Raw genomic sequence first — 18,585 nt, 5'->3', positions numbered from 1 at the left:
CAACACTACAGGACTACACTCCTATCTGGACCCAAGTCGAGAAGGCGATTCTTCATAATCTCCCGCTCTCTGCCATTGTGTCAATGGATGCCACGGAATTTCTTCACTCCAAATATATCTTCCTTAATACTATAAACGGGCACTCCTTAATCTGGAGAGACATTGCAAAGTCAAAACCAAATTTTCAAAATCCACCCTAACATCGTTCTGGTTCAACCCGGCCTTTAAAGATGAAGGCAAATACCCCTACTGGGAGGAGTGGTCTAAGAAAGGGCTGAACCTGCTGGAGGATATCTACGATGGGCATTCTCCTCTAGCCTTTGCCGCCCTACAGACACGGTTTGATCTCCAACCACTTGTCTTCTATAAATTTCTGCGTCTCAAAGCCCTTGTCTCTGCCAGAGCCATCTTACCGCACGCACCTACATTATGCAGCAAACTACATCAACTCTCGTCCTTCGGCCACATGGTTTCAAAAATTCTCTCCCCCATGCCTCAGAAAGCCCACAGGAAGTGTGAACTGGATTGGGAAAATGAAACCAACTCTTCTACTATCCAGTTCGATTGGGACAGGATTCACCGCACTCCTTTCTCCAGCAAAATATCCCCGTTATTCTCCCAGACAAAATTTATGCTGATCAATAGGACGTATCGGACACCCAAAAAGCTTTTTAAACTTAAGCTCTGTGATAACCCTCTATGCTGGAACTGCAATTCTCACGCCGGCAACCTGGCCCACATGTTTTTACATTGCCCGATGCTCCTGCAGTTTTGGGATAGGATTTTTAACTATATACAACGAATATTCCAATATAGGCCGCCTAAAGAATTCGCATATGTCCTAATGGGAGCAATTGACCCGAGGTTACCATCTGAATACGATAGACACCTATTAGATCTCATGCATACACTTGCATGCAAGGTAGTTTTAAATAAATGGAAAAGTGCTTCCGAGGTATCCTTCAAAATGTGGCAGGAATGGCTAAACTCCCTAAGAGGTGCGGATAATGATGTCCTATACTCGTCACCATGGCGGAAACCTCATACTAAACTCTGGAGCTCGCTTGATTCAAGAGAGACATGCTATGACCCGCCTTAGGCCAGTGTGGGATACTATCCACTGACTCACACCCTGTTTTGGTCTACTAATTGTAGATCAATGGATTGCATGACTTGGACATATAGCAGCTATTATAGGCAGATTTATGATATTCCACTACGCTGCTGTAACCTGTAATCTTTAATCTTTTTCTTCTCTTCTCCTTCCTCATCCTTTATCATCATATTCTTTTCTCTCCCTTTCCTATATTATTGTTTTTCTCGTTCCTTTCGCTCCTTCCTGCTTTCCTTTTTTCACCTTATATCACATTGGTGCATTAAGAGTATAGCTCCATGTAGGGTAATTTGTCTGACATGTATCTTCTGTGTATTTTGTCAAACCTTGACCTGTTAATTTTCTTCATGATATTTTTTTTTTTTTTTGCCCACAGGATGTGAATCAGACAGATTATCATTTGTATGCACCCTCTGTATCCATTTAGGTATTATTTTCTGTCTCTTCCTCGATTATTTTGTATTTTTGTATGCTCTTTAATCCTCAATAAAAACGATTTGAAATCAGAAATCTTCACTGGGACTTCGTTGAGCGGCTCCCGGAAGACAACGCATCCTCCTTGGACATCGCGGGATGCCTTGCCCCATTGAACTTTACCTTCCCAGTAACATTTCTTCATAATTTTTTTGAACTTCGAAGGTAAGCCAAGATCTGGGCTAATCCACCTTGTGTAGCCGAACCGTGTTCCATCTCTGTCAGCTTTAACTTTTGACTTTGCCCCGGTCTTGCGCGAACAGATACCAGCGTTTGGTGCTTCGATCTTTTACAAGCTATTTGTAACTGTAAACTTCAAAAACTCATAATTTCACTTCTACTGATATGATTTAATTTGTTTTGGTGTCAAATTATTTATTGGACTTTTCTCTATTTTTCTAAATTGGTTTGGGATTTTTCTTGTGATGTTTTTCCACTTTATTACTGTTTGAGTGCTGCATGAATACTTAACACAGTGCCTATGTGTTAAGCCTGACTGCGTTTGTGCCAAGCTACTTGAGGGTTAAGCACAGGTTAATTTAGTGACTTTTGTGGTTCACCCTAACAGAGATTGTGGTTGTCGCTTGAGAAGGGTCTACACCTCTCTCAATCAATAACCCAGTCTCCTACAACCTCGTTCCCGATTTGCCAGGAAGAGTGGAGAGAATAGTAAGTGATCTATCACTCGTACATGTGTCCTGTAGCAAACTGGAAACAAGGCACAAGAGCGGGTGGCAGCTGACCTTCAGTGCTACACTGTGGCTCTCAGCATTGTGAGTGCAAACGTATGTCAATACATGAAGGTATAAAGCATTGTTTTTACATTAGGCATTCCTGTTCCAATAGGAGACATTTTCTATAATTAATGTAGGAATGCTCAGAATGACGTAGCTTAAAGATCAATTACATTATAAACTGTCTCTAGGTAACAAATTGTAACATGCTGGAAACCATTATTGCCCAAATCTAAAAAAAAGAAAACAAATCTAAGTTAAGGATGGAAAAAAACACATGACTGTCCTTGTGGTCTTGGCTTCAGGCTGCACATTCTTCGAGACATACATACCATTTTAAGACTATACTGAATCGCTAGACTAGAACACATCATTTGTCCATGAATTCCTAGTTCAGAAAGTACCAAAGGGAGCAAGCAAACAATGTAACAGAAACACATCACACTTTCTGAGATCATACTTACACTTCTTCTTGAAGAGTGTTTAAAACAGACTCAGTTTGAGATTCTGTGATCTCTCCATCAATCTCAGCCAAATACAGGTACAAATACGTGAACGTCCCAAATGGAATTCTTGCGGGACCACCTTCTGGATCTTCAGTTAAAATTTCACATGCATGTTTCAGCGCACTTCTTATGGACTATAAAAGTACCCCAAAAACAAGCAGAGATAACAGTAAGCACAATATCAAGAGTTCTTTTGCAAAGGACATTTTAAAAATACAGTAACTAAAATGGTAAAATATAAGTGCAAGTTTAAGAGAAGTGCAATATACAGATGAATAGCAGTAATCGACCCGAGTCAGGCTACATCCATGTGAATTAGTGTAGCCAGTGCGAACAGTCAAGACAAATTAAACAAGTAGAACGTGTTTGCCGGTAACATAGACATATGCACTAAGGGAAAAGGTCTTCCGACTCCCAAGATAAGTACCCTGCTAAATACTTTAATGATAAGAAAGAAAATGGGAGCATGGGTATGAGGAGAGGGGGATGAAGGGGTGTGGGGGGATTATGGGGTAATAGGAAGGAAAAAGATAGGATCCCCAAAGAAGATGCACACAGAGCAGTCCATATAAAACGATAAACAACTACCAATCTCTGTAAATAAGAACAGGCAATCTTTACATTTAACATAATGTTATTTGGGTACCCCCACAATCATACACAGATAGACTGGAAATTAAATCATTAACTGTCCATAAAGACCCTAGTCTACATTCCAACCTATCCTGCAGATAAAAATACAACATGTCTCTCAGCCTTCTGAGGGGACTATGATGCTCCACAATTTTGTCTCGGGGTACAGCCATTAAATTGCGGATGTTACCCCGCAAGTCATTACAACGCAGGGGTTAAAAAAAATTTGCTCTAAAGGGATATGCATTTCTAATGTACGTATTAGGTAAGTATGGGTTTCGGGGTTGTATGTGTAATTTTAGGGTGGGTATGGGTTTTAGGGTGGCATGGGTCATTTTAGGGTTTTGGGTGGGTAGGGGTTTCGGGTGGCATGGGCAATTTTAGAGTTTAGGGTGGGTAGGGGTCTTCGGGTGGCAAGGGTAATTTTAGGGTTTAGGGTGGCTAAGGGTTTTCGCGTGGCAAGGGTAATTTTAGGGTTTATGGTGGCTATGGGTTTTGGGGTGGTATAGGTCATTTTAGGGTGGCATGGGTAATTTTGGGCTTTAGGGTGTGTAGGGGTTTTGGGGTTTCATGGGTAATTTAAGGGTTTAGGGCAGGTGTGGTTTTTGGTGTGAAATGGGTAATTTTAGGGTTTAGGGTTGGTATGGGTTTTGGGGTGGCATGGGAAATTTTAGGGTTTAGGGTGGGTATGCTTTTAGGGTGGCATGGATAATTTTAAGGTATAGGGTGGGTATGTGCTTTGGGTTGGCAAGGGTAATTTTAGGGTTTAGGGAGGGCATCGGTTTTGGGGGGCAAGGGTAATTTTAGGGTTTATGGTGGCTATGGGTTTTGGAGTGGCAAGGGTAATTTTAGTGTTTACATGGATTTGGGTTCAGGGGTGGGAAGGGAAATTTCAGGGTTTAGGGTGGGTATGGGTTTTGGGGTAGCAAGGGTAATTTTAGGGTTTAGGGTGGCTATGGGTTTTGGGAAGGCATGGGTAATTTTAGGGTTTAGGATAGGTAATGGTTTTGGGGTGGGATGGGTAATGACAAGGTTTAGGGTGGGTAGGGGTTCTGGGGTGGCAAGGGTAATTTTAGGGTTTAGGGTGGCTATGGGTTTTGGGATGGCAAGGGTAATTTTAGGGTATAGGGTGGCTATGGGTTTTGGGGTGGCATGGGTAATTTTAGGGTTTAGGGTTGGTATGGGTTTTGGAGTGGCTGGGGTAATTTGAGGGTTTGGGTGGGAATGGACTTTGGGGTGGCAAGAAAAATTTTAGGGTTTAGGGTGGATAGGGATTTTGGGGTGGCAAGGGTTGTTTTAGGGTTTAAGGTGGGTAGGAGTTTTGGGGTAGAATTGGCAGTTTTAGGGTGGGTAGGGGGTTGAAGGATTGTTGGATTTATATATATGGTTTTATATATTTCAGCAGACATCGTTGTGTGTGGAAGATATAATAACATATATCAAAGTAAGTACATTCTTTTTGTTTTACATGTATTTTCATGCATTACTATGCATGCCATTACTAAGAAATTATAAGTATTTTACAGGGAAACATAAAGCTATAATGTATACATAAGTAGCATTTACATTTACCTGTAAAATACTTATATTTTCAATCATAACTTTAATTACACATATGCTTTTATAAAACATGCTTCCACATCAAAATTCGTTGTAAAGGCATGTGTTGTAAAGGTATATGCATGATTAAAGTTTGCGTTGTAATGGTAACATGTTGCAACAACACTTGTGTTGTTACAACCGCGTTGTAAAAGCATGCCCGTGATTGCAGCCACTGCTGTGTCCTGCCGTCTTTTGCCGTCCTTTTCCACAGGGAGGGGGGCGGAGCAGGACCACAAGTCCCAGACTCCCTGTGGCTCTTGCTGCCTGCCACCACCATCGACGTCAGCTTTCCGCACCAGTAGGTGCCCATGAATTCTACACCGGGCTACCGTAGCGCGGGACACACGCGGGCGTGCCCGGGCCGTGCCCGGGCCAAGGGCAGGCCCGTCAGCGCCCGTCCGCGCCAGACCGAGGCAGGGCAGGGCCACCTCATTGACACTTGCTATCTTCAAGGTTCAGGACTAAAAAATCCAAAGGTACTTATATTGATATTGACTTGACCTAATGCTGTTTTTAATGGTGTTTTATGGTATTGTATCTGGCTGAAGCAGAAGTATTAGCAGCGCTAACTCTGCAACAAGACTCACCCTTTGTCCCCAGTGGTCCACCTGCTTTCAGCTGCTGGAAGGCTATTCGTATACAGGCCCTGGTTTATTTTTATACATTGTTGTTTAAGCTCCATCAAAATTTGATTTAATCTAATGGGGAAAAGAAAGGCTTTGGAATGTGGGCAGGGGGAGTGCTGGAGAAAGGGAAAAAAATAAAGAAATCATCAAAAAAATCACTGTGCAAAACCAATATAGTTATAGACCGTATTGTAAATCTTGTAGGAGACTGTGAAGAGATTTTGCTTACTCCAACTGGTCTAAGTAGCACCTCCGATGAGGCCAGTGTATTATCCCCGCCACTGGCTACTCATTCCATCAAAAACATCTCGGTAATTCCTGACATATTTAAACGGTGGTTATTAAAGGGCCAACAAGCTGTTAATCCCGAATGTTCCCTACTAGAAGAGAGTGTTAACCCCTCCTTGTTAAATCCTTGCCCTTCTATAACATCCACTATAGAGCCTGCCCTAAAAAGTACCAACAGATTCTTACCTTTAATGGGAATTACAGAATAACACAATGATTGGCAGGGCTCTAAGGGGGCCTGAAAGTGGGTGTGCCAGCTGTGATACTCCAACTAGTGGGAATTCGTGTAGATGCCCAGATTTGTTCAGAGTCCAGTTAACTGAATTAAAAGCCCAGGCCAAACAACTTCTGGAGGAAGTTAACCATCTTAAGGGTATTATTAACCTCATCGATGCTTGAGATATTCTTCTCCTGTGCTGGGCCATAATAGAACTGGGTGTGGTCATGACTAGCTCAGCTCGTCATGAGCACACGAGCACGTGCCTCATGACGAGCTGAGCTCGTCATGAGCATCAAAGGGGTTAATATACTTTCTACAGCACTAAAATCAGGCACCAGCCTCATGCCCGCCACGGACTGTCAACTGGGGGTGGATATCCTTCCCAGGGGACTTTCCGATCATTCCCCAGTCTCCCTCCTTGTTGGATCCCCCACTAAGGGTCCGAGGGCGGTCTGGAGGCTGAACGCCTGGTTCCTGCAAGACCCCACACTACTGGAGTCCTTGGGCCAGGAATTGCACCACTACTCTGCCAACCGGGGTTCGGTCCCTTCACAGGGAACGCTCTGGGAGGCCGGTAAAGCAGTGGTTCGAGGGGTGGCTAGAGGATTGGAACATGCCAAACGTGCAGATCAGGCCACCCAGCTGGTACGGTTGGAGTCCTGGGCAGTGCAGCTGAAGCTCGCCCAGCTTACTGATTATACCGGTAACTCCTCTAGGCAACTGGAGCTGGTCCGAGACGAGATTCGTCGGATCTCCCTGGAGTCCGCCAAAATGCTCTGGCGTTCCTCGGTGGCTCACATCTAAGGCTGGGGGGCTAAGAACGGTAAACTCCTCCATAACCTGGTGTCCTACCCCAAGGCCGACCGTATTATTCCGGAAACCCGGGCTGTTACGGGGGCTCACCGAGTGACTTTATCAGCCATTGCACAAACCTTTGCGCACTACTACGAGACCCTGTACGCTTCGCATCCCCCCAGTTCCTCCCTAGTGTTGGGATTTAGATCGGGCTGCACCAAGTCCTCTCTCTATGCACATGCTGAAGGTTACACCCCTCCCTCCTTGCCCATGTGATCGCTTATAAGGCAGAGGAACCGGGCAGTCTGTGCTTGGTTTTGAATCTGGTCACGTTGTCTTTTCGGGTGACCGTGCTTATGGGATTGTTTGGCTGAGTTCGTGTTTTCAACCTGGGACTGATTTGGGTGACAGAGCGAGGCTTCGTTCTGAACTTACCGACCTGTCTTCAGGATTCCGGAGTTTATTAACGTTTGTGGGAGTTCCGGATATTGCTAGTGACTCAACAACTATCTTTGGATCGGCGTTGGATTCCCGTGTGCGGCTGCATACGGACGTTGTATTCACGCCGGCGTAGTCATTTCCGGGTGTTGGATGTCTCGCGGCGTCCTTGTGTGAGACCATAGGGTTCTGTGTACGAACCGGCTGCTTTTCAGCGTTTATTCTTTGTTTATCTTTGTGGCCACTGATTTTTCGGGAAACGGGGTTAGCGGGATGTTTATTTTTCACGCATTAATGGACTAAGGGGTTTTTTCAGTCTCATGACTTTTTCCCCTAACGCCTATATTCATACGAGGAAAAGGATTAAAGAGTGGTGTACACTCTTGAAGGCTGTCTTACAACAACAGAGGAACGGAGTCTCCTATGCAGCACAGCTGAAGCACTCATCGGGTAAGAAGGAGGGAAGAGGTTGTGTTTGGTTCTGAGTAGGGTATGTGCGTAGAGAGTGAAACTTCTGTGGTGTATTCTTATAGTTGTTCTTTTTGTTTATCTCTCCTCTGCAGGGTGCGAAGTTCTTATATGCCCTTGAGATTCGCGAGAGCAAACAGGAGACTTACTGGGTTCCAGAAGCCTTCTTCCTCCCTGGGTTTATTATTTTTACCCTTCTCTCTCTCCTGGCTCAGGCTGTAGAGCGCATTGGTATTTATATCGTGTCCTGCGGTCTGTGTGGGGGTAGAGGGAGGGGAATATCGTCGCTCCTGCAGCGTGGTTTCAGTTGGGTGACAAATTGACACCTAGCTGGTCTAATGGAGGAGTCTGGAATCCTCCTGCCTTGCCTTTTCCAGGAGGCTGCGAAGGCTCTGGACGGCCCTATCTCCCCAGAAGAAATTCATGGGGCTATTTCCCTGCTGCATCCTGGCAAGACACCTGGACCTGACGGATTCCCTCAGGAGTACTATGCTACCTTCCGGGACGACCTTGTTCCCCATTTGACGGAAGTTTTCCACCACGTGGCCGAAGTGGGTTCCTTTCCGGCTGAATCGGACATGGCCACCATTGTGGTCATCCCCAAGACACGACCTCCCTCGCTAGAATGCTCGGACTGCAGCACAATCTCACTGATCAACACCGAAATTAAAATCTTCGCCACCGTGATAGCTCAGCGACTTCGACCATTGCTGCACGACCTGGTCCACCCTGACCAGTGTGGCTTCATGCCCGCCAGGGGTACCCGCCACTGTATTCGTCGCCTCCATCTGGCGTTGGCCCACCGTCATCGGCAGTCCCCTTACCTTGCGCTGCTTCTAGTAGATTTCGAGAAAGCCTTTGATATGGTGGACCGGGGGTATCTGGGCGACGTCCTGGAGACAATGGGTTTCGGCCTCCCCTTCAGCCGCCTGATCGAGGCGCTTTATTGTAGGCCCTGAGCCCGTTTTCTTGTCAATGGTGAGTTGTCGGATCCGTTCCCGATTCGGAGAGGCACCTGTCAGGGTTGTCCACTCTCACCACTGTTATTCGCTCTAGCGATGGAACCCCTTGCGACGCTCATCCGACAGAGCCCCCTTGTCAGGGGCTGGGCTTGGGATCGGAGCCAGGTGGATAAAATTGCCCTGTACGCGGACAACATCCTGCTTTACTTAGAGGCCCTGGAACACTCTGGCCCCAAGGCTCTAGCCGCCCTGGCGGCGTTCGAACAGGTCTCTGGGCTTTGTCTTAACCCGACAAAATCTACCCTGGTCCCCCTGCATCCCTCCCGGGTGTGTTTCGACTGGCAGGAGGTGATCCCCCTCTGGAGGCAATCTTCAAATAGCTGGGTGTCTGGATGACCCTCCTCCGAGAGCTGGAATGGGCCCTTAATATCGCTCCCCTGGTTGCCCGGATGAAAACTGACCTTAGGAGCTGGCAAATCCCTTACCCTCAACCCGCTGGGAAGGAGCGCCCTTTTTAAAATGATGGTCCTCCCCTGCTTCCTCTACATACTACAGAACACCACGGTACATCTCTCAGGGGTTGGTTTCGGGAACTGGACAGTTCACTTACCCGATTCCTGTGGGGTGGTGGACGGCCGCGTTTGTCCCTGTCCCATTGTCGGGTTCCCCCCTTTGATGGGGGCATGGGTGTTACCTCCCTCCATCTTTACTATCTGGCCACGAGCCTTATTGTGATCCACGACTGGTTCGCGGGCGGCTGGTCCGACCCAGCCTACCGGGTGGAGCTCTGTACCTTGGACTTTACACAGCTCCAGGGCTTCCTCTATGGCTCCCCGGTGCCTCAGGCCTTGCCCCCAGTTACCAGGACCATGATTATGGCCTGGTGTACGGCCCTTAGACATGTGAGATGGGACCGGCGGCTGACTAGACAGACACCGTTATGGCATGGAGCCTGGCTGCGGGAAGTCTAGTCCCTGGGAGGCTTCCATCGCTGGGATCTGGTGTGGGGATCCTTGGGGATGTGTGGGTGGGTGACCATATGCGCTCCTTTTCGGACCTCCAGCGCACACATGTCCTCTCCCATTCCCAGTTCTACAAATACCTACAGCTCCGTCATGCCCTCCACATGCATCTCCCAACACCGGCCGCCCTTCTGGAATTTAGTCCCCTGGAAGCTCAGGTAATGATGGGCGACCAGGGTCGGGAGGGTGTCCCGCATATACCGAGCCCTGGTAAACAATAGTCCCACTTCCCTGGACCGGCTTAGGGTGCGCTGGGAGGGGTGGGTTGGTCCTTTGGATGACGCGGACTGGCGAGATGCCCTTATGGGCCCCAAAACCCTGACAACCTCTTCCAAGTTACGCCTGATCCAACTATACTATCTCCACGCAGCGTACCTCACCCCAGTACGTCTCTTCAGGGCCAGTTTGAGGGCCTCCCCGGGATGTCCGCGCTGCGATTCTGTCCCGGCAGATTTCTACCATGTAGTGTGGCTGTGTCTGGCCCTAGAGCCCTTCTGGAAGGGGGTGGAGAACGAGCTAACGCAGACCCTGGGGTTGGAGGTTCCCCATGACCCGAAGAGTCTCCCGCTAGGGGTGTTTGATGGCCTAGATGGTTCCAGGACCGACAAGCGTTTCCTGGGAACCGCTCTGGCGGTGGCGAAGCGAGACATAGCGGCGGGCTGGTCCCAAGCTGCGGCTCTGACACTAAAGAAATGGAGGAGGGGTGGGGACTGGTGTGGGGTTCAGGAGGAATCCCTTTTAGAAGCCCGAGGTTGTCCCGAAAGGTTCACCAAAGTGTGGGGCAAATGGTTTGGCCTGCTACCCTCTTGAGAGATTTTACCTCACTCTGCAGTCTGTTTTTTTTTTTGGGGTCGTTAATGTACCCTCTCAGGGAGATCTCACTGTGCTTATGCTGCTGCCAAAGGGGGGAAAAGCTCTTGATGTTATTATGTGTTATGCTACCAATGAATTTTCGTGTTGAAATTTCAATAACATTTGATTATCAAAAAAAAATCAGGCATCTCTACCACTGTAGCCCCGACTCAGACCCATGCCTGTAGACTGAGTACCAGCGACAATGGGAATATATGTAGTTTTACTGCAGAGACCAGAGCCAATGGGCAACTAGTAAATTCCAACAGAAATCTGTAATTTAACAAAAAAACTGTTAATAGATCCCGCGGTGTGCTTAGTGCAGTTACCAGAAAAGACACCTATACCTCCCCACGCTTTATCGATCCGACCAGGGCAATTAAATCTGCTAGACCAAGCCACTTTGACAAACCCCTGTTTCGCCCTTCCAAATCTCAAATTTTTCTTACTAATGTTCCTAAAATTCAACCTAGTTTAATTAAGGAGGATGGCTAATCGATGATTAATAAATGCACCCAGTGGTGGAGACATGTGCGTAAGTGCAGATCTATAATCAGGGAGGATATTTCCTCTGCTGTATGTTACCCATCCAAACATAACACCTTTGACTATATTGCCTTACCCTTGTCACACCATGGTAGGATGATAACTTGGTGGCCTTTGATTTAAGAACATCACAAATAGTACATACAAACATCAGGTTGAAACTCAACCCCTCTGATTTTGCTCCCATCTCTTATTCCAACGTCTCAGAGTCAAATTGCTTTGGGGAGTCATCTCTCCAAAATATAGATTGACATCTAATAGAGCCATGCTCCCCACTGACTATACAAGTAGACACCCAAATAACAGAGGCCGAACGTAATTGCATTGGACGTTATTTGAGCGCTGGCTGTGATGGGACAGAGTTTGTAGCTGAACTACCCAGGCCCCCTCTGGTATCTTTGACTGACCAAACCAGACACACAGACATCCCTGTCTTAACACAAGAGAGTTGTGACTTCGGTAAAGCTGTGGGGGCCAGTATGTGTAAGTTCATTGGCAATCAAAGCACACATTTATTGACTATAGCTTCCTGGAATATAGCAGGGTTGTCTTCTAAGATTTCTTCATTGGATTGGTCAGATTTTATAGATATACAGGATATCATAGTGTTTCAAGAAACCTGGGCACTTTCTCCTGTTTACCGTCCTGGTTATGTAAATTTTCATAAACCAGCAGTTGGTGGCCGCAAAGGTAGACCCTCAGGAGGGTTGACAATTGGGGATTAGCCTGTGTATAAGATAGTCGAAATAGGTATTGACAATATTGATATTATGGCTATACTTACTTGCCCAAAATCCCCCCCAATATACTCATTGTCAATATATATGCCAGGGGTATGGTGGGTGGCAGATCCTCCAAGACAGTCACCGACCTCAATAATTTTTTAGACAAGATGGGAGAGGGGTACAATGTAGTGATAGCTGGAGATTTCAACATCACATTTGAGCCGTTGGACTCTGAGGACAACAACCTCAGTGCTGAAGAGGATGCCCAGTGGGGTGTTCCCCAAATGAAGTTACCACCAATTAATAAGTGGATGGAGGTAGCGCTCCGCTTAAAGGATTTAGTCTAGAAAGAGGAGTTAGGGCAGTGAATGTTCGCACGCCCTCCGACAGCTTAGGCTCTCATACATACAACAATGGCCTGAGCAGTAGTCGTATCGACTACATCTTTCTTAATGTAGAGAATTGGTTATCGCTAGTGGACATGGAGGTTTGTGCAAGGAACGAAAGTGATCATAACCCTTTCCTGCTAAAACTTAAAGTAACAGGTCAAATAGTATCACTGCCCACAGTCGCTGAGAACGGGACCGCCGATGCCATATTAAGCAATGACATAAGGAGGGTCAAATGGTCCCGGATAGTTGAGAACCAAAGCTCCCTTGTTAAAATGAAAGAAGAGGTGGTGAAAGCACTAGACCATCTGCAAAAACTTAATGGTCAGGGAGTAATTGACTAATTATTCAAACACACAAGATCATATTTGAAAATATTAGGAGTTTTTTTCTTAGGCCCCTTAAAATTCCTAGGCGATCTATACCAAAGCACGATCATTGGTACAATAAGGTTTGTAAGGAAGCCTATAGGCAGCTGTCCCGGGCAATAAATACCAAATCCAAAGACAGGATTAGAACAGCATGTAAAAAGTACAAGTCTGCACAAATCCTAGCAAAAAAAGGAATGGGACGAGCAGCGGTGGAAGGAACTCCTTCAAGCTAGCAAAATGAAAAAAATGCAAACATTTTGGCAGCTTGTGAAGTGGGGTAGGGGTGGTCAAGGTAGCACACCCTCAAACCATATAGCACCTAGTCAGTGGGTATCCTTCTTTGAGAAACAAATTGCAGTTGAAGAGAACCTACCCACTTTCCAACTTCCAATTGTAGATACATCAATAATATTTTCCTTAAGGGAATTTGAATCCGCTCTGAACTCTGCACCAAAGGGCAGGGCCGCTGGCCCTGATTGTATCCCGGCGGACTTATTTTTATCTGGTAAGGATAATTGGCTTTAGTATATTTTTATTTTTGCCAATTCTATTGCTATAGGTGCACCCATTCCCGACTACTGGAGAGCCAAAATTTTACCTATTTATAAGAAGGGGGACCGTTCTAGCCCAGACAACTACAGGCCTATCAGCCTAATTGATTCTACCCAAAAGATTATGGCTAGAATGGTTTTGAATAGATTCCAGATTTAGGTAGCAGAGAACAATATATTGTATCCCTTCCAAGCAGGTTTTAGGGTCCTTGTAAGTACAATCGATCAAGTGTTTTATTTTGTTTCAATCTATTGGTGTGTTGTACTCTTGGAAGGTGGAACTATTTATGCCACATCTGTAAAAAAGCAGCTTTCGATACGGTCCCGACAAATAAGCTTTGGACCGTATTGAGAGACCTAGGGTTACCCTCCGAGCTCTTACAGCTTGTAGTTAAACTACACAAATCCAATTTGGCGCAGGTTCGTTAGGGCTCCCAAGGGAATATTACCACCAAATTTCCAATCCACAAAGGTGTCCCTCAAAGGTGTGTCTTGGCCTCTACCTTGATTTCATTGTTTATCAATGGTGTGATTAATTATTTTTTAGAGTGTTCCACGGAAGCCCCCTCTGTAGCAGGAAAAAAGGCGCCAATACTTATGCTCGCCGATAATACCCTAATCTTATCAAAAACACAAGTAGGGTTGCACCGAGCATTGACTTGTTTTGAGTCATTTTACAAGGATCACAAACTAGTGGTAAATGTGGATAAAACTAAATTTATGGTGCTGAATAAGCGTAAAGTTATTAAGTCTAGGGTTGTTATGAATAGGGAGCCACTGGAACAAATAGATGTATTTACTTACCTTGGAATAACTATAAGCCATAAACTAGATTGGAAACCTCAAATAGAAATTATGGCGCTTAAGCATTCCCATCTTGCATGTGCGATTTTGAAAGAATTTAGGCTCTCCCAGACCAAACCGGTTGAACTTGCGCTTAAGATATACAATACCAAGGTCATGGCTTCCACTTTGTATGGTGTGGAACTCTGGGGATTCGAAAATCTGTACCCAATAGCCCAGGCCCAAAAAAGATTCCTTAGAGGTCTGATAGGTCTTCCCTAAAGTACACCGCTCACCCCTTTATATTTTGATCTGGGGTGTACCTCCTTGGCTGAGATAGCTAGGTTTAGACCATTGGCTTATTGGAGAAGACTCTGGTCCACCACGGAATTGGCACACTATGCTTTGGCACTTAAAGATATTAGAGACGCTGAAACCTCTCATAAGATCAAATGGTTACAGCAGGTGAAAAGCTTCCTGGTGAAAATGGGGATGAGGCAATTATGTGAAGACCTGGTGAACAACGTTTTTCTCCCCAAAAAGGCCTACAAAGAAGCCTATTGGGTTATGGATAGAACTGGGAATATGTGTACCATCAACTGCCCATCTTTGACCAGTAATTTTCTGGATTATAAACTGGAACCCTGGTATGAAGAATTCTGGGATATCATTGCCAAACCCATTGACAGGAAACTTTTTTCCAGATTCGGATGGGTGCGTTACCGACCAGAGTTTTCATGACACCTTTCTCATGATAGCAAATGTATTCACGGCCAAAGTGTGGCTGAAACAATCCCCCACATATTATTTGTATGCCCAGTATATAGTTTCCCACGGACCAAGTGGCTCAAACCAGTTTGCCTGAACATGGGAACAAGGTCAAGTACTACGGCACTGCGAATACTGAAGACCAGTACTCAGGAGGCAATCGTGATTGCTCTAGCCAAGTTTTTAGGTTGGGTGTGGGTAATTCGACACAAGGCTGAAAATAAGTAGACCGACAGAGTTTAGATCAAATACTGTCTTCTGCTTAGCCTACCTGCCCGGGCTTATATTTGATTTCTCCGTCAGAACCGGGATCCACCAGTTTTGCATTCTATATGAATTATCAATAGATTGTATTGACTTTGCACTTTTTAATGTACAAGCTTGCTTAAGCCATTTTAATCTCTCTCTCTATATATATAGATTATATATAACCTGTTGTTTTTATTTCTTGTTTTACATCTTGTTATGTAATGTTTTCTGTTGAGTACTGGATTCTATGTATTCATTTTATAGTGATGTTAATTACTTATTGTCTTTTATGATCAGTATGGGCGAAAATAAAGACTTAACAATCAATTAAATAAGTAATGACATGCGTTGTGGAGACTTACAACCTTTTGTCTCATCCTGCCTCACGCCACTTGGCTCGCTTTGAAGATGGTAGGCTTTCATACCATGGACAGTGCAAGAGCCGCTGACAGCAGAAGGCACCCCCAAAAGTGTTTGTCCTCTATACCTATTTGCAGGTAACAGTAACATAACTTTTATGTAGTATTAATTGATAAGTAGCTATTTCATGATGGAACCAGTCGCACATTGGAATCAGAATTCTGGTTTTGCAAATATTAATCCAATAAAACATAAGATAGTGATGCTTAATGGGATCCGAGCTGCAGCAGCTTTCTATTAGCTGTAAATGCAGCAGCACAGGCTTAAGGAAGGCAATTGACCAATGTCCCATGAGGCACTGCATTACAGATACTCTGTCTATTTTCATGGGAAGAGGGAGCCTGAATCCCACTTGAATAGAACAGAACACGCACTTGTGTACACTAACTTGGAGGTGAACAGGTTGTTTAACACCCTTGACTGAGAACTAGAATTACAACAAATAACATTCTCTTCTTCATGGTAGACTAGCCATTGATAATCAAACAATCTTGAAAATGTGGCCCTCATTGATGAGAAGAACAACTCAAGATAGGAAAAGCTTGGACTTACCAAAAGATCATGCAAATAAACCTAGTCTGCTTGGGTATCAATTCAGGGAACCACATTGTTATAGTAGAGCACATTGTGAGTTAAATTTCAAGTGTGACTTTCTCCACGAAATTCAGTGGTCACTTGTCCCCTCGTGGAATGAGCCATTTGCCTTTCAGAAGGAGGTTTGTTAGCTGTATGATAATACGGGATGATACATAAGGCTATCCACCTTGCTATGAATTTGTTGAAGGAGACTAGACTTGATCTGATAGGCCAGTAATTGACAAAAGCTGTTTTATCCCCTTCTCAGGTCCATTTATATTTTTGCTGGTCTAAAAGTATTCCAAAAGAAGATGGCATAGGCATGGCTATCCAATTATGAAACAATTTGAAGTAAAAGTTTTTAAAAGAAGACTCTTTGACTAGGTGCACTGTTTTGAAACATTATTTAGCAATTTGACCAACACAACTTAACCTCTATCTCTTAACTTTTGGTTGTGAAGCTTGTATGTAAGGTGGTTATTGAGCATCAGCCATCCTTGGAAGTAATGGCTCTCAGAGAAATTGTCAAAGTGAACTTTCCCAGACACAAGTGAATTGGCAATATGTAATACATTTGCAAAACGAAATATGACATCTCTTCACTAATAGATGCTAAGTTTCAAACCGTGGTAACCTTGATAGCATTCACATCAAAGTTGTGTCTGTCATAACGAAGTCTGTTATCTGATTTAGCCAAAACGAAAACTAATTTTTTGACAAAGCTTATTTAATGAACGCTTGAAATCGCTGCATGGGTTGTTTACTATTTATGATGTGATTAGGCTTACCTCTATGTCGAAGCCTAAAACCTCCTGTGGGCATCTTTCATCTATTCTGTGGATGTGAATATAAATACTCTAGAACCTTGTGTTAATAAGTTGTTCAGGTCAAGTGAAAGAACAACAGACAATTTTACAGCCAATATATGTGTGGTCTGAGGTTGCTTTAGCCAAGATGATCCTAGAACCGCAATGTCTATACTATTTTGCTAACACTCATGTTGTTCCCCTGCGCTCCTTTTTTGTGAACTAGACACTCTGCTGTGCTTCCTCATCTGGGGTGACAAACGTCACAGAGTCGCACCCTCAAAACTGCAGCTCCCATTGAACCAGGGTGGATTAGGGGCGCCATCCAGCAAGGCCTACTTTGATGCAGCGCAAACGCAGTGGCTCTCTCGATGGATGGCGGGACGACACTTAGTAGAGACCAGTAGCGGTCGGCAGTAGGTGTTTCTATAGGGCGGTGACGTGGGCAGGAGGAGGGGCAGGGTGGGGGGAAATAATGTATGGATTACGGAGTTTTACAGGTAAGTAAACATTTAAATACATAAAACGAATTTCGTTGCGCGCACTGCATCACATTTGGTGATGCAGTGTTCGCAACGAAATTCGTTTTATGTATTTAAATGTTTACTTACCTGTAAAACTCCGTAATCCATACATTATTTCCCCCCACCCTGCCCCTCCTCCTGCCCACGTCACCGCCCTATAGAAACACCTACTGCCGACCGCTACTGGTAGAGACGGCAACGGACCAGGGGCCTATGTCCATACAGGCCATTTGCCGTCTACTGCTCCCAGGCACACAGCCCAGAGCATCGCACTTGATCCAGTTAAAGGTGGCACGGGCGTGCATGCTGCGAATACATCGCATCTCTGGCAACACCCTGTTATATACCCCTTTGTACTCGTTAGCCGGCCTGCCCAAAAAGGGGGGGTTTTACACTGCCCGCACAATGCAAACTTGGACGGATCACAACATTCTAGAAGTGGGATCTCTGTGTGAGGACGGACAACTGTTACCGTTCGACCACCTTTCGGACGAGACAGGTCTCCCCCCTAGACAATTCTTGCTACACAGGCAGTTAATACTCAGCAGCCACTGTATATGGGATTTCACTGAAGAGGAGCCGGAGACACACCCGGTACTGCATGCAGTCCTTCACATGAGACTAGTGTTGTGTCGGGTGATCTACGCTCAATGAGGGACATCTAACCCTGACTAGGCCTAGCACGTGGTCCTAGAATAAACTCAGCCAGACACTGGGAATAAAGTTGCTTGGTCGGTCGGCGCGCGTCTCTGAACGCCCTCTCACGTGCTCGACCTCCTTTTTATTATAGGGCGGTCACATGACCAACTTGTCCGTCCCTCCGGACCTCGGGGGCGGACCCTCGGGGACACAACATTCCTCCTAAAACAAGAAAAACAACAAAAACCAAAAACACACTGTACTATCGCAAATATGGTCTGATCGAGCCCACTGTCTCATTCGCATCGGGACCGGTACCTTCAGCGTCTTTCACCAATGCTAACGCATTCAGTTCAAAACCTTGCGGGCACACATATAAATTAGAACAGTCTTACGTAAAGTAGTCTCTCAGCCAGCTGGAGGGGGTGGGGTTAGCACGTAGCTGGCGCTGGGACCCTCGCTGAGTCATCGGCTCTGCTCCAGTCTCCACCTCTTGGCTTGGCG

At 45.5% G+C, this 18,585-nt stretch overlaps 1 protein-coding gene across 1 annotated transcript in view; it reads right to left on the bottom strand.

Annotated features, from left to right (window-relative positions):
• Positions 1 to 18,585, bottom strand: part of ROPN1L (rhophilin associated tail protein 1 like) — a 245,683-nt gene that overhangs the window by 66,619 nt on the left and 160,479 nt on the right. The window contains exon 4 of the mRNA XM_086965295.1: positions 2,787 to 2,962. Coding sequence (XP_086821421.1) covers positions 2,787 to 2,962 — 176 coding nt within the window. The remainder of the gene's footprint in view (positions 1 to 2,786; positions 2,963 to 18,585) is intronic.

This window comes from Lissotriton vulgaris, chromosome 4_1 (assembly GCF_964263255.1).
Source record: "Lissotriton vulgaris chromosome 4_1, aLisVul1.2, whole genome shotgun sequence".
Lineage (NCBI taxonomy): Eukaryota > Metazoa > Chordata > Amphibia > Caudata > Salamandridae > Lissotriton > Lissotriton vulgaris.
Note: the sequence above shows the minus strand (reverse complement) of the source record. Positions and strands in the feature narration are given on the sequence as shown.